Source organism: Aphelocoma coerulescens, chromosome 1, assembly GCF_041296385.1.
Source record: "Aphelocoma coerulescens isolate FSJ_1873_10779 chromosome 1, UR_Acoe_1.0, whole genome shotgun sequence".
Classification (NCBI taxonomy): Eukaryota; Metazoa; Chordata; class Aves; order Passeriformes; family Corvidae; genus Aphelocoma; species Aphelocoma coerulescens.
In genome coordinates, this window is record NC_091013.1 from 102,824,533 (window position 1) to 102,841,162 (window position 16,630).

At 36.6% G+C, this 16,630-nt stretch overlaps 1 protein-coding gene across 2 annotated transcripts in view; it reads right to left on the reverse strand.

The window, feature by feature from the left end:
- The window catches only part of CBLB (Cbl proto-oncogene B), a 132,220-nt gene that overhangs the window by 19,361 nt on the left and 96,229 nt on the right, over nt 1-16,630 (reverse strand). For both annotated transcript variants that reach the window (XM_069022118.1, XM_069022128.1), the window contains exons 11-14: nt 9,104-9,289; nt 6,193-6,558; nt 4,434-4,528; nt 760-903 (exon numbers count right to left, since the gene is read on the reverse strand). In XM_069022118.1, coding sequence (XP_068878219.1) covers nt 760-903; nt 4,434-4,528; nt 6,193-6,558; nt 9,104-9,289 — 791 coding nt within the window. The remainder of the gene's footprint in view (nt 1-759; nt 904-4,433; nt 4,529-6,192; nt 6,559-9,103; nt 9,290-16,630) is intronic.

The following is a 16,630-nucleotide window of genomic DNA, read 5'->3' on the forward strand; positions in this document are numbered from 1 at the left end:
TTTTTCCCCCCTACAATTTAAGATTTATTCTCTTAATCCCAGCCATTCATATCTTTTCAAGCTGCAAAGTTCAGCAGGAATGTCACAGCCTTGAGTTGCCATGTCCCTTGCTCCAAGTCTCCTTGTCATAATCCATCCATCAGTAATTCTAAACCGTGAAAGTTTGGTGGCATTGTTTCAGAACATACTTAAAGCTAAGGAGATACTCCACCTGTATTTAAAAAAAGGCTCTTTACCTGAGAAGCACAAAGAAAATCTACAGCCAAATGGGCTCAAAAAGCTAAAAAGACACATTATACATTCGACAAAAAGAGAATCAAAGTATGCACATGCAGCTGCCAGTTCACATACTTTTCAGTACTGCATTGCTTTTAAAATGAATAGTATGAAATGTGAAAGGCTAAGATTTTCAAAGCTGACTGGGAATTTCAGTCACACAATTCTCCTCAAGTTTAAAGAGTTGTAGGGGTTGAATCTCCTGGTCAGTGTTGAAAACCTCAGCGCAAGGGGAAAAAAGACCAACTGCAGAAATGGTATCCAAAGGCAAAAATACCCAGTTCTGACACAAGAGAGATACAATGATGTGAACTTCATAGTTTTATATCTGTGGCGGTGGCCAAATGAAACAGAAGCATGGGTAATCCAAGCTTAGAAGGCAGGCAAGCTTAACCATCATTACAGACATTGAACCAGCCAATTTTGAAAATAAAGCAGAGGTTTTGTAAATAAATTTCTTTCAAGGCACCTAAATTACCTTACCGAGCAAGAGGTTTTATATTATGACCATGAGGTGGCTGTGAGCTCAGTATTACAGGATGTGAAGAAGGGATTTTGTATTCTTCGTCATCATCTGGGTGTTCCCTTGATTTATCAGACAGAGAATTTGCTGAAGGACCAGGGCACCTAAGGAGATGAGAAAAATACTAGTTTTTCTTTAGCTGTTATGTACTTGACCTCAGATAATATAGAAAATACTCCTCTTTAGTCCAAACATCCTTAATACACTCTGCTATGTGTAAGGAGACAAAAGCCCCATGACAAACAAACTTGTAAGGTTACTGACTTTTTGTCACTGAGAATGCATAGAGAAAAGGGCAGCTGCCCTTCTAAGAACTGAACAGCTACTTTAAGCAAGCAAAACACAGCAGAGAATTACAAAGAACTAGAGTAACTAAATAGGCACTTGCAAGACTTAACCTGCTCACACTTATCCAAAGCACCAAATACAAGTTAATTCAGGACAAAAGGTACTTAGCAGGGCTTAGGGATGCAGAAGACATTCACCCTTTCACTGGCCTGCCAAGCTGTGAGTAAGGACACACTGTGTGCTCTCACATGCCTGCAACATGCACGTCAGCCCTGCTCCTTCTGCCACTGGGAAGTGCCATGCCAAAGGCTGATCTCAAGAGAGACAGGAATTCCAAGCCACAGCTGGCCCTGATGGAACTACTTCATCTGCAAAATTTTGTAAGCACGATGGGAGAGACAGCAAGAGGAGAAACACCTTTTGGTCCTACTTTTCCCTCAACTACCTCAAAGCAACCAAATATTCCTAATATATTTATAGACTACAAAAGGTGCTTGGAATTGGATGCCTCATTACATACTCAAAAATGGATCCTCCCTCATGCAAAATATCACTGTGTTTTAAAGTACTTTTGAGACAAAGAGTCTGCTGGTGATGCAGCAAAATGGGAGCTACTCACTGGAATGAAACAAACGCTACTTAACTTGAAAATTTTGAAGTTTTGGGGAAGAATCGTTCTGTATCTTTGACATAAGAGTTGTAGATATCTTTTCAAGAATAAAACAGCAATTTGATCAAAACTGCTAAAAAAGTCTGACATAATTACAGAAGTCCAATTAAAAATAACTATTTTCACAAGTCTGGTCAAAAACATAGGGGCTGAGAGGAAAATAAAAATCAGACGTTCAGTTAGCAAGAGTCCAATATTTCATTACTGAAGTACAGTTTAAAATAACTACTTTAGTAAAACAAAAATAAATCAGCATGGTTTCCAGGAAAAAAACCCCAAAAACTCCAGTGCTTTTCTATTAATGTAACTTTTTAAGAAAAAAAAGTCATATTCGTAACATATATTCAGTAAAAACTGATCAAACAATTTAAGTAGGGACATTTTAGAAGTGTGAAGTTTCAAGTAAGGATCATTTTGCCTCCTTATTATTTAGACTGAGACGTTTCATACATTATCAATGTATCCTTCAGCCAAATGTATGGAATTACAGAATGTCTTGGAGCTATATGAAACACACCAGCTCTCAATCCACAACACTGCACAGACTGGAGAGTACGAAAAAATTAGCAACTTGCCCAGATTAATCAGAGTAGCAAGGTTGTGAATAGCAGAGCATTTTGAATCAAGTATAGTTCAACATTTATGAGTGCTGAGTGCAGTCAATTTAACAGGAGGAAAAACAGACTGTAAAAATATTTTCTCTGACGTTTCCAACTAAGTCATGACAGATATTATTTGAGTTACTTTTTTGTGGCTGGTGCAAATTAATATTTTTAAACATTTTTTTTTTCTTCTTCCTGTTTTTCCACCTACACATTGTCATACAATATTATACATTACTGGGGTATTTCCTAGCGGTAACAAAAACTTAATTTTAAATAAATTAAAAATAGACATATTAGTGTTTAAAGAAAGAACATACAATGACCAAATTTTATTTTTAACAGTCATTCCATGTGACATTTTAGTAATTAGATAATTTGAACTTCTCATTTCTAACATTATGTATTGATAATTTTACATTTTAAAAATCAAAATCTAGAATTGCCTGTGTAATTTTTAAAAGGTGTAAGTACAAAGCCGATACAGAAATGAAAGCTGATTTCTTCCTCAAAAATCAATGGAGTTTGGTTTTCGCAAATGAAGATTTTTCCTTCGTCCTGGAATTCACCATTTTTCTATTCAGAAGACTTTGGTTAATGAAAGCATTTCTTTTGACCAAGCTGAAGTCACACATTCTAGCTTTGGATTGGCCTGACATGGATTTTTTGTGCCTGTACATATTGTTACAATACCTCGTGGACTTTCCAATGCTCTATGTATACACTGTACTTTGGTTCTAGGCTACACCTGCAAGTATCTGAGTAAAAAAAATGGGATACTCATGAAGAAGGATGTCTTTCCATGCTATGAGATACAAAAATAAGAATATTCCCGTCTTCAGATTTGCATTGTATTATGAAATAAGTAGACTAGAAGGGGACTGATTACATGAGGTATCCAACCAGTACTCCTGTGAGACCCTACCTCCATCAGGTTACATCCCAACATTTAATTACAGGTATGTCTGGATAATATTCTATCATTTTCTTCTGAACGGAAAGAAGCAATGGAGAACTCTACCCCAGCACTTGTGTCATCTGAAAACAGGTTTCTTAATAGAAAAGACAATGCTCCACTGCACCTTTATTGTAGTGCTCAAGAAGAAAAAACCCAGCATATTAGTAAAATGCTGAAATATATTTGTCTTCTATATTAAAGCTAACTGAACACAAAAATTGAATGGGTACACAATAGTGAGAAGGTTCTCAGGACTAATATGAACTGACTGTCCAATTATATTACTTAACAGCAAGAATCACAAACAGAACACAGGAAAGCAGTTGTAAGATAGCATTATTGTGATATGCTCCAATTTCCTTACAAAAACACAAAAAAGGATAGACTACACTGTAGAACTTTCAAGCTTTTGACTTTAAATATATCTTGTTCTGTACAAAATCCTGTGTCATTCAGAATCTGAAGATACTTGCTATGACAGCAACATCTTTATTTAAAAAATAAACAGGCATTTTACTGGAAGACTAACAGCAGTCTGCAACTTGAAATGACAAAACTTCCCAAACCATATTCTGGAACTCAGGAAGGTTGATCATATTTAAAATGATATAAAATGGATTTGGTTGTTTGTTTTTTAGCCACAGCAAGTAAGAGATGATGGCGTGAATCCTGGATAAAGCTCCATGTACCGAAAGCCCAGAAAGCCTGACAAGATCAGGGGCAGAACAGTGACAGAACACATTTTTTAGCCCTAGCACTTTCCCTAGAATCTGTCATCTCCTGTGATAAATAGCTCTGACCACACTTCTCCTGTAGTAATAGAAGCAAAACCAGACAGTACCTGCTCCCACTGCCAAATGCCTGCGAGCAAGATCTGCCATAATTTATCCTCTCTTCCTATACAAACATGCTATGTTCAATTAACATTAGAACTGCTCCCATTTAATCAATACCATTTACATTTCCTTTGTAAACGCACATTAAAATTCATAGAAAGCATATCAAGTTGTATCAGTTAATTTCTTTCCTTTTCACATTTTTCTTTCAGCACCAGAGCGTCACTGCTATTATCTGACATTAATTAGCACTTTTCTTTTATAGATAAAGTTAACTTACTTTATACTAGGGATAATGGAGCCAGCTGGAAGAGGGGGTGAAAGCCGTGGAGGGACATCATATTCTTCATTCATCAGGTGACCATTTGAAAAAACCTAAAAATCACACAAGTATTACAATGGATATCTCCTCCTATCACCATGGATATTCATCAACTAGGCATTACAAAACAGACCTTGAGAAGCCTGTGGGTAAAGGCTTTCCCAGGAGTTCACACCACAGAGCTGAAGCAACCCTCAAGCTTGTTTCAGCTCATCCCATTTTGGAGCTGTAGAATATGTTAAAACTTCACCAAAAGAAGACGTTTCACATGACAGTTATTAGACAGACACTCAGTTACAGCTGAACTGCCTGGGAGAAAATTAAGATTTCAAGATTGCAAAGTGAGAGAGATGAAGTGTAATGGGAAAATGCTAAACATATTAATTATTAAAACTGTGATACAGTGCCTGCCAGGATTCATCCCCTACCCCCAGGATTTTCCTCCCAATTCTTGGTTTCTATAAATAACAAAATGTTTATATTACAATTGATATATGAATCAGGGAAGAAAATTCATTCCATGTTTCCCCATGAATATGAATACAGCCTGAAATAGTAATTCAGGGTTGCTTCCCTCAATCAAATGGTTTAGATCTACAACCTGAAGATAACAGTTAAAACAGTACTTGGTTAAAGGTATGCACATGTAACTTCTCCAGGCTACAACAGCACTTCCACACTGACTGGGTATTCTAATTTGAGAAGTATTCATTCTATCAGCTTCAGTACTGTGCCAGACCACAACAAGAATGCTACATGAAGGAACAACTGAAGACATAAACCCAGTATCCTTTTAAAAGCAGAAGAAAACCTGCAGCATTTAAAGAAACAGCCTAGTTCTAAGTAAAATTTTGGTGCTTTGCCTCAATGATGATAAAAGCATTATATAATGATAATTTAATTATATATAACATCATAGATGACTTAAGTACCTTTCATCATATATGTCAACACCCCTTATCAATACTAATTGAATTTCAGTAACGTACTTTCAAAATAACCAAAAACCCCATATATATACACACACACACAAAATGAAAGTAACTGGAGATAGAAAGGTTAAATAGCTTGTGGTCTTGGGAAAAGCAAATAGATGGAAAGAAAAAGATTTCTAACTACCATGACTTAACCACAAATCCATCCGTCTTAGCACAAGCTACACGGTCTCGCACAAGCTCTGTAGTCTTCAAGCAACAAAAGAGCAGCAGCTTTGAGTTAATAACCTCTATGAATAAATTACTGAGCTGCTTTGATAAAACTGATTAGAGCAGAACTAGGAATTTTTTCTTAGGACATCAACACTTGATGTCTTTCCAAAGATAAGCCTGACCAGCTGTAAATGGCTTTGCAAGTGCCTGAAGCTGCTAAAGGCCAGAATTCACCTCACCTACAACAGAGAGAACTGGAATATCTACTATTCCATCAGCAAATGCATACACAAGTCTTGGCATATGACACTTCCAAAGTGGACTTGAGATGCTGTACTATTACAGCATACAGTGATACATTGTGAAAATTGTAACTCGGACTCTCATGTACTTTTGCTTTACAAATTACAGTATTTAACAAATCATTTCTTTATGAGCAGCTTACGAACAGAAAAGATTCAGAAACCACAAATCATCACTGGCTAATATCAACAGTGTGTTAGCCAATGCAAGACAATGCTGCAGTAGTGTGTCAAATGAGGATTCAACACCCAGTTCATTTGAAATACCTTGGCACCTTCTGCAGGCAGCTCGTGACGTCTGTGTTTCCTCATAAACCCCTGCTCAGAATTCATGCGGCCGTGCCTTCCGTTTAGGTTTGAAATGGCCGTCAGTCCTGGCTTGGGGGAAGCATCGCCCCCGCCTCGGCAGCCCACCAGCTGACCTGTCCCAAACACGTCCCTGGGACACCATCCCTCAAGGGGCACGGGCTGCTCCCTGGCAGGGACGCCCTCGGGGTGGTGCAGGTGCCTGCTGAGCCGGTTGTCCGGCGGGATGGGGGGAGGCCTCTCCGGCGGCGGCGGCGGAGGGTCTCGCAGGGGAGGTGGTGGCGCTGGCAAAGGTTTGTCTTGTTTCCTCACCATACAGGGAGAAGACTAAACAACACAGAAGTGACAAAAAAGCCAAGTTACACAGAGGCATGAATGCTGCTCATGACCAAGCGTGGCTTTATCGTTTCTCACTGAGCTACTTTCTTGGCACCACGACAGTACTTGCCAGCAGGCTAAATGCAGGCCTTGCCTGCCTTCTGCAGACAACCTGGCCCTTTTCAGAAAGCATGCCCCATTTCTGCTGTTGCAGGAGTAACCCAAGAAAGGAGTGGAAAGCAGAAAAGACAGCTAACTCTGGTAGGTTTATTTGACCCATAGTTTTTTCCAGTATCCTTTGCTTTGATCATTTGAATCACTTACTCATCTGCTGAAATGAGTTCTGTGGAGTGTTTGGAAAAAGCAGACTTCCTGATGCAGAAAAAAGCCCCAAACAAAATAAAATCCACATCTCAGAGGAATGACTTGGTGACAGCAAATGAGCACAAAAAGCAATGATTAGAGAGCAAGGGGAAGAAGAAACAATTACTTCATTTTTAATTATATACCTAGGGATGACTCCAATCTTTACATGACATGCACTGCTGGACTGCTGAATCTGTTTGAACTGCAGTTCAGTTTTTCAGCTAACAACCTAATTAGTTTGTAGTTTTACTTGCAATTAGCTTATCTGCAAGTAACATTTGTCAGAATATTTGCTTTCTAAGAACTGAATTATATCATAAATGGTTAAATGTGATCTAAAATTATGTATGCTAATACTAAAAAGCAGAAACCCGGGTTATCAGGAAAAAAAACTTGTAGCTGCACAAATCTGAGCACAAATCTGACAAAACCAATACATTTTCATTATGACTGAATTACAAATGGCAATTTACAAAGTAACAGTTGGCCAGGTCTTTACAAATGTTTTATCTCTAGCTACCATAAGGAATACAGGAAAGATTATTTCCCTGGGAATGTATAATTTTCTTGGACTTTGGTAAACCTGCATATTATTACCACTGAAAGAAATGGAGGTCACAGAAGTTTTACAGTAAGAACAGCATTTGCTCTCACTTCACTGGCTAGCCCAGCACTTTTCTTCAAGCAGCACCTCAACACCTGACTTGAATTGAAAATAAAGTTACTCCACCTAGAGGTCTATGCATATAAAAAGGAAGTAAACTAAATAAAGAAGTGTTTAACTCACCTGCTGGTCAAGAAAAATAGTTATTTTCACTGTCAACACAGGAAAATAATACCCTGATCCAGATTTTTTGTTATACTTTATAGTTATAAATTATAGTTTTTAACTTGAGAAAAATAGAAAAGTTATTGTTTTGGGGTTTTTTTCCCCTGAAGGAGTAGTTTTGGCAGGACTAGATTTTTTTTTTCTTAAATATAATTTTTTTAAAAGTATGGAATTAGTCTTTGTTGCCCCCATGCTTTTTCCCTTGCACCCCACAAAGTTGTTTTTTTTCCCCAGGAAAAGTTTCACATAAAAAAAGCATTTTCAAAAAATTAAAGCAACATTAATGACATCCCTGGTCTACTTTTTTTTTAAAAGCCATGAACTCTGCAAAAAGCCCTATTGTAAAACTAATTTTTAAGGGATGTGGCTTTTTTTTTGTGTATATCCTCAATGTGTTAAATTCCTCTGCATAATTCAGGAAGTTAAGAAAGAAGATTAAAGAAACTATTCAGACTTCTATTTTTTCTTCTAAATTATAAACCATTAAAATCTTAAAAAGATACTGATTTTCAACCTTAAAGTAAAAACCTGACAAAAGAAACAAGGTACTTCAAACTGAATTATGAGAACATAGGTTTGAAGTCACGCCTTGAATTTAAATTAATCATATAAAAATGAAAAATTTAAATCTAACTCACTCTATACAGCAATTACAATAAAACAATCAACCTGTAATAGAGAGCAACAAACAGTATTTGTTCTCTTTCATGCTTAGCCACTCAAAAAATCATTGAATCTTTAGTATCATTAGTTTTACCATACATAGCATACAATCTTGTTGGCTATAGTCATTATTATTTCCCTTGAAATTTGAGTCCTATTATATGCCATTTAAGGTTATGAAAGCAGTGTATCTGCACATATTTTTCTTGTAAGAACACTGTGGAAATCGAACATAAATCATCATGAAAGGAAAACATATAATTTTAATGAGATAATGACCTTTAAATCTATTTTCAGGAAACTTTAGCTTCTATTTATTTTCATTAATCAGAGTTTGTTACAGAACTGATCCATTACTGCAATGTCTTTAAAATTCTGACCATAGTCAAGTACAATATAGTCATCAGGCAAACTGAAGTCATATTTGACCAACACATGCAGTCAGAAACATTTAACTACATAAGGTATTACGGAAAGAGAAGAGACTTCATTGATATGGATCTAATCTAAAGTTTCATTAAACTAGAAGGAATTAAGGTTTTTTTGGACAGAGCAAAATCATACAAAAAGCAAAATCCATGGAAAGCTTTGAAACAGTCCATCACATAAAACAGACCAGAAAGCTCACCTTGGAAACAAGCAAATACAATTTCTCAAAATTCTTATATCCAGAAATAATGGTTCAGTAACATTTACCTTTGGTGACCCGGTTGGGCTGGCACATGGTGACCGTGCTACTCCCTTCTGAATCAGATCCAGACGGGGAGGTACAGGTGGAAGACTGAGATGTGGGATTTGCAGGGGGTCTGGAAGGGGTTTTCTTCTTTGTGCAAGAGGGGAAGATCCTGGGGAAGTCACTGGTGAATTCTGCCTCTCATTGCACTTCAAGACAGAAAAAATAAAACTACCTTTTACCTGGATGAAGTATACAACTTCTATTCCACAACTAAAACATTTGATACCAATCAGATACTTACTAATAGTCAATTATAATAGTCATTTTTCATAATGGACATCTGGACAGTAGAGCTCATTTGATAGTTACTGAAAAAGAAGTCTACAAGTCATTCTACCTCAAAATGAAGACCCATGTTAACTTGTGATGAAAATAAGAGAATGTATATTCCAGCAATTTATATAAAAACCTAACAATCACTGCCAAACATGAAGAAAAAAATCATAAATTCTACCGTAGCACTGCTACCCTTGATAACCTTTTTATTTATAGAGAATACTCCATCTAAAGTTCTACAGATTACTTTTAAAAGCTGGACACCCATAATATTGCCTGCTAATTACAGCCCTTTTTCAAATCATAATTCCATACAAAATAGAATGTATATCTACTGAAAACTTACCAATCAAAATCACCAGCAAGTCAGTAGGGAAAGAAGTGAAATCACCAAAAAAAATGAGGAAGTAATTACAAAAATAATTTTAGAACAATTTTATCATTTAAACAAATACTGAACTAATAACACAAACATTTAACATCCCCCTCCAGTGACAAATTATAATTTCTTTTTTCCTTAACCTGTCCTTTTAAATTCATCAGAACCAAAGATTTCAACCCTCAATATAGGGCTCCACCCAATTTTGTAACTACTCCCTGCCCCTCATCTTGCTCAGTTTTAACAAGCACAGCTCAGGCATTTGCATAGATCAGTTCAAGTTATTTCCATGAACTCACTGCATGAGTTTCAGTGCATTATAATAAACCTGGATGTTTGTGCTGTTCTGTGCTTTCCCTGAGAGTAGACAAGTTGCTGGAAGACATTCCCCCCAAGGATCAGCCTTGGGCCACTTGTGCACTGAGACATCCCAGTGTTCTCACATCACAGCTTGCCTAGAGAGGCAAAAATGCACACATCTTTAGGCTAAACCTCCATGATAAAAACTTCCCCCTCTCTTCCATAGCTTTTTCTCACAAATGCTGAACATCCCATAGTAACTGGGATGAGACTAGAAAGTTCTTTAACAAGGTAAACAAGTAAGCAACGTTACCTTTCTTTATTTACATACAGGGATTATATTAAAGAAACAGGAAACTTCATAAAATCAAAAGCAGATTGAGGAAGAGGATCTAGTGCACTGACTCCTTATCAATTCTCTGTTCTACAGCTTAGCTTAAACATCCTGTTCTATGCAACAGGGATTGCTACCACATTTCCTTCAAAAATAGGAGCCACCACAGTATTACTGTCAACAGTGCACGAAAATGCAGGAGAGGGGTGAGGAGGTGGTGAAAGCTAGAAGGGTAACATGCAACTCCATCATCAGCATGATTTTTGTTGCTATTTAGTCTTCCCCACTTTGTCTACATGTGTAAGCTCCGTGTCACAACTAAACATTCAAATTCAAGAGAGAGCAATTTAAGATTTGTAGTCTTCATGGCTACCAGAAGATTCCCAGTTTCTCTCTTCAATGAAGAGGTGGTCTCAATATATGCATTAAATGCCTTGAATAAAGTCTTTAAATTTTCTTTGTTTCTTTTAATTGGGGAATGACCCTGTCCTTGACTGGGAGACCATAAAGATAAGCAGTTAAATTATCGAAGCATTTAGCCTCTCAACATTAAGGAAAGTTGAATAACTAAGCAAGATATGTATCTTGCAAGCATGCCTGAGCAACCATAATTATAGAATAATGACAAACTGACTGTCAATTCATTTTCCTTATCAGGAGGCATCTATCAGTTAAACAGCATAATAAACATTATATCATTTAACAGCATTCATTTTCAAAGTTTAGTTGTAACTCCATAAAGCATTCCTGAAAGCCAAGAAGCATGCAATACAATCTACTCAAAGGATTGACTTCAGCAGACACAAAATGAATTTATTTCCCAAATTATCTGAAATAGAACCAAATAAGCAGGTCACACCTCCAAAAAGATGTAATTATTTAAAAGAAATGAAATTGCTGTAGTTAATTCGCAGCATTTTATGGTGTTGCACAACATAATGCATTTCAGTCAGCAGGGAATTGTTCCAGAAGAACAATCATATGTCATAGGAGTAGGAAACAAAGAGTAAGAAAGATAGGAAATACTGAAAACCAATTACTGGACAGGAAACATATGTTTGGAATTTAAGATGTTCTAATTGTCGCATCATCACACTAATTAACATAATTTCCTGAGAGAGCAACCTGACAGTCTCAAATGAGAGAAGGCATGGAGCTATACAAATCCCAGCTAAGTGAACAGCACTGTAGTGATATCATTTTAAGAATATCCATCCCTGTTTCCATCTGGCAACTTTCTCTTACAGAGTTCTGCCCTAAAGAATCATTAGGCAAAATGATGCCCTCTTCCCTCAGTGTGACCACTGGTCCCATCCATGTCAGACTTCTTTTCTTCTGCTGCAACAACACTCTAGCTTTTGCAGAGCCAAAATTCACAGAATATTCACATTAAAAACCCATTCACTTAAAAGTTCAAGATCCTTAAACCCTGACATGCTTTTAAACCCAACGAAGAAAGCAATTTGAATTATGTGATAGACTTCTAGTTCCATATATGCTTGGCATTTTAGCTACCCCTATCACATTCCATGGACAGTAAATCACAACTAACAAAACAAAATGGAAGATTTTCACAGTAGTAAATGTGTGAAAGGACTTGAATTTAGCCTTACATCCATGCCTTGTTATTTCTTGTTTCAAAATAGCAAAGTAATCTTTCAGCCCCCAGGACTACTATGCTACACTACAGCCACAATGCTAACAGAACATGCTGAGATTTCAAAAAGGGAATTGATTATGGCCAACAGGTTAAAGGGTAACTTAACAGGCACAATAAAAGAAAAAAAAAAAAAAAGGAAAATAGCTGCAAGCAGAAGTAGCTTTTCTCCCCCTACAAGGAAGCTTAAACCGTATCACTGCTCAGTGCTGAAATAAGAGCAAAAGCTTTGCTGGGACAAACTAATAATTCTTTGTTTGGATCCACTGACACTAAATATAAAATAAAACCAAGTATTCCACAGCAACAAACTGGTTTACCTCAGCATTCAGTATCAGATTTCCATCATATTCCCATTATGAAAATCCCGTATTTTTCAGTCCACCCCCATCCAACCTGTCTAGCTGCATCATTTGATGTGTGTTGACAGCTCGGCCAACAAGATGGCTGCATCTCATGTGGATACCAGGGCATTGACAGATGTATTAATATCTACTCTTTTTGGCTCACTCTCCTAAAATTTCTCTGTTTGTCACCTACTGGAGATTTCTGTGTCTTTTCTGTACGCTGGGAAAAAATGTGCAATGAGAGAGCAGAGTGACAAAAAGCTAAACAAGCAAGCGATTAAGGCACAAACTAACTCAAATGAACTGGCAGTGACAGAAGACAGACCTTCAGTGTACAAAGGGGCTCTGCTGCACCATACAGAGACCTGTGCAATAAAGATGTAATTAAGGAGAAGAACACAGACTCCTTTGTAACAACATGGACTTCATCTGGTTGGCGTGACTGCTGCCAAGGGAAAAGCAGCTGTGACTGACTTTGCAGTTGTACTGCAGAAATAACACACTTGTGTTATTCCATCAGATGTATTTATTACTGGGATATACTGGTATCAGTGTGCACCAAGCAGTTGTGAATTCAAGAAAAAGCCTGCTTCCAAAGCCTGATTACCATTTCTAGTCAAGGTTTCTTCTGATGGAAATACCAGCAGTCAGCCTATTGAAACAAGAATTTTAACTTCAAATACTTTTCTGCCAGATAGGCACATATGAAAAGCATATTCAACATAAATCTTTACAATTGACTCACTGAGGAATATTATCCTGCCTGTTAATGTCCTTGGAGCAAACTCAAACTGCTGAGGCATCTAAGACGATCCAAGCAGACCTACAACAGAAGTAGTTCTCTAAAGTTTCTTTATTTATAATCAGGTAAGAGTAACTCACATATTTGTTATTTCTTGTTAAGATAAGCTGTGACCTAGGCATATCAGCGTTATGTGGACTTAAAAACTTATATGAGGATATGAATTTATGTCACTTAACACTGGTGACTATAAACATGTTTTTAAAAAGACAAATTTATTCCCTATTTGATCTTTGCTGACCCAAGAAAATGCATGTGAAGTAGAGGGAGGGAGTTAGGTCGGTGAGAGTCAGCAGCATGCTGCCAAGGGAATCAGTAATTAGAGGAGGCAAACTCCCTCCCACCATTTATACCCTTCAAATACTAGTAACTAATCAGTTAAGTAAGTCCCTCCTGTTGAGTGACATGATCTCAATAAATTCCCACCAACCAGGTGCTCCAAGGAAGTCATATGTATGTATGGATTCAGGTACTGCTGAAGGGAATATCTAGATACATATTTCAAGTCTTATTTTACATAATGAAGTTAAAAACATTATTACTATGTAATACATACCTTCTTCCATTACCAGAAAAAAGTCAACTTAATAATATGGAAAGGAGTTAAAACATAGTCTCCTCCCATATTTTGAGAGCCAAGGTCTTTTGTAGTGATTTACCGAATTTGACCTAACTCACCTGCTGGAAGAGGCCTAGTCATGGCAAACTGTGTCTTTCAGCCTTGACAATTTCCTATCATTATTTTAAAGTACAGCATGAATCAATCAACCAGGTTTTTGTGTGTTCAGATATCTAGGAAATTAATTTCAGAGAAGAAAGTAACTCCCCAGATGGGGTAACTTCATCTACTTTTAGACAAAAGTGTTTATAGACAATTTTAATTCACTTTCAGGTATTGAAAACCTCCTAATCTCCTATACTGGTAGAGCCCTCCTCTATGTTTTCATGGGATATTATTTGAATCAAACAATTACCTTAGCACTTATCAATTCAAAATTATTTTCCCTTAGCAAGAACTCCTGCACTATCCATTTGCCTTATTTTCCTTCTTTTTAAAAGAAGATTATCAAATTATGTCTTGTACCAAGGAAAAGCGACAGAGAACTCCTCCTTCATTAGGACAATTAAATAAGAAACATTATGGAATAGCTAACATACTCTACTAGAGATTCAGATGCCCCCTTTAAAAACAAAACAAAAGAAAAAAAAAGCTGGTTTTAGTATTTACCTGAGCCTGTAATCTGCACTTTTTTAAATGTGCATTTCATAATGTTGTGCTTCACTAGAAGAAAAGGTATAGAGCTAAGAAAAGGAAAATTTTGGGCAATAACTGCATTAGCTAATCTGATACCACTGGGCTGGAAATTTCTCGGCAAGGAAACAATTAACAGAGGCTTTTGGCACCACTCTCCATCTTTCTTTTATTAAGAAATATCTGAAGACAATTTGGAAATAAAAAAAAAAAATAAGCTGCTTGATGAGGCAGATAAATAGCCTAACTGCAGTGGATTTCTCTAAAGCCTGTTAGAGGTGATCTGCTGCTACTGCTGACTCATACATAACACCTAGCAAGAATTATTCATTTTTCTTAATGTGTATCCACTTATTAATGTCTTTTAAGAATGACTAAGGAGCTTCATGATTATTCTTTTCCTTAAAGCAATTTCAAGTCTGAGGTCTTTCAGAGATTTAATTCAGATAACTCTTAGAGTTTCTGAGTACAGTTCAGGGTAAGAGTGATAAACTGCAGAACTGGTATTTTTCTGATATCTGATTGAGTATTTCCACAACACATTGTGAAGCCCTACAGTCACTTCATCAGAACTTCATGTCCCTGAAACTCTCCTCTTCTAACAAGTTTAACATCCCAGCTCACTACTAGCCAGATTTTTCTTATAATGGTCAGCCAGGTGATTTGACACAAATACAGTCCATTAGATTTTCAAGGATTAACAGATTTATGTTGAGGAAGTTTACCACAGTCCATGCAATAAAGTAAGAATTGAAAAAGTTGTTCACTGAGATTACAAAGTAACAAGAGTACCAGCAAGTTGGTTGCAAGAGTTAAATTATTGTCTTTGCCATGTAACTTCCATCATTTCAACAAACTATGTTACTACAACATAGCTGCTATGCAGTACCCTGTTCATATGAACAGCATCAATGACAAAAGAAAATCCCAAAAAGAGTAAAATTCTACATAATGTCGTAGAGAAAAATATAATTTCTTTCTGCAGGCTCCAAAGATACACTGATTAGCAGGAAAAATAATGATTAAAGAAATAGGCAAGTCTGATGAAGACATTGCTAACAAATAGTATAAATAAACAATGCCATATTACACACAGGTGGTATGGTTAAGACCATCACTACAAAACCAGTGGTAACAATTTTGAGAAAACAGCAGCTAAACATCACCAAATGATGCAATAATTCAACAATTTCAAGTAAAGAGGCTGGCAGGGTAAAGATTTCTTTCACTGAACAATGAAATCAATGAAACAAAAATAGCAAGGCACCTAAGCACTCAAGCTCTTGGTGGATACCGAAAAGATGACTTCTTATAGTAAACCTATTGTTCCTTCTTTTGATAAAGGCATAATGTACTTTTGCCTTATCATGGAAGTGATAGCATTATAAAAGCCCATCAATTCAAGGCTATCTCACCGAGGTCATGCTGCAGACTGCAATTTAAGTCCAGGCAGGAAGGATAAACTGCTCCCAGGGGTAGCCCATGTTGTATTACGTACATAACACAAGAATGATTCATAAGCCTTAAGAGGTTAGGAAGGACATCAGAAGCATGTATATTATCTGACAGATACTCTCAGATATGAGGGTGAAGAACGTTTTTTTTTCTTAAGAAATACGACGATAAGGAAATGGGAAAGTAAGATGTTACAGAATTAATTCTAAGGCAACGATTCAATCTAGATGACCTTAGTATAAGGTAAAATCTAGTAAATGCTCTGTCAAAATCAGTGTTGCATGGCCTCTGACAAAATCTATCCCAGGCTAAAATACAGTAGTAAAAACTATCACCATAGAATAAACTTTTTTCCGTGACAGTGCTTATTTATCAGTAATAAAATCTCCCGCAACGAAAATCCCAGAATTTAACACAGAGCACTTTCAGCTCAAAAAACATCCCAAAACACAAAGTCACTATGGATAATCTCAAAAACACTTTTCCCACTAAGAGTACCTAATACCAAAAATTACAGAAAAAAAAAAATCATAGACAACTCACATGAAACGTAACTAAAAACTACATGTGCACAGTATGAATTAGGTGTCAAGTCACTTTAAAGTAATAATGTTGAAAACTGTTTAAAAACTCAAGTTTAATCCTAAAGCACTCTATACATGTGTACACACATGTGCAGAAAACA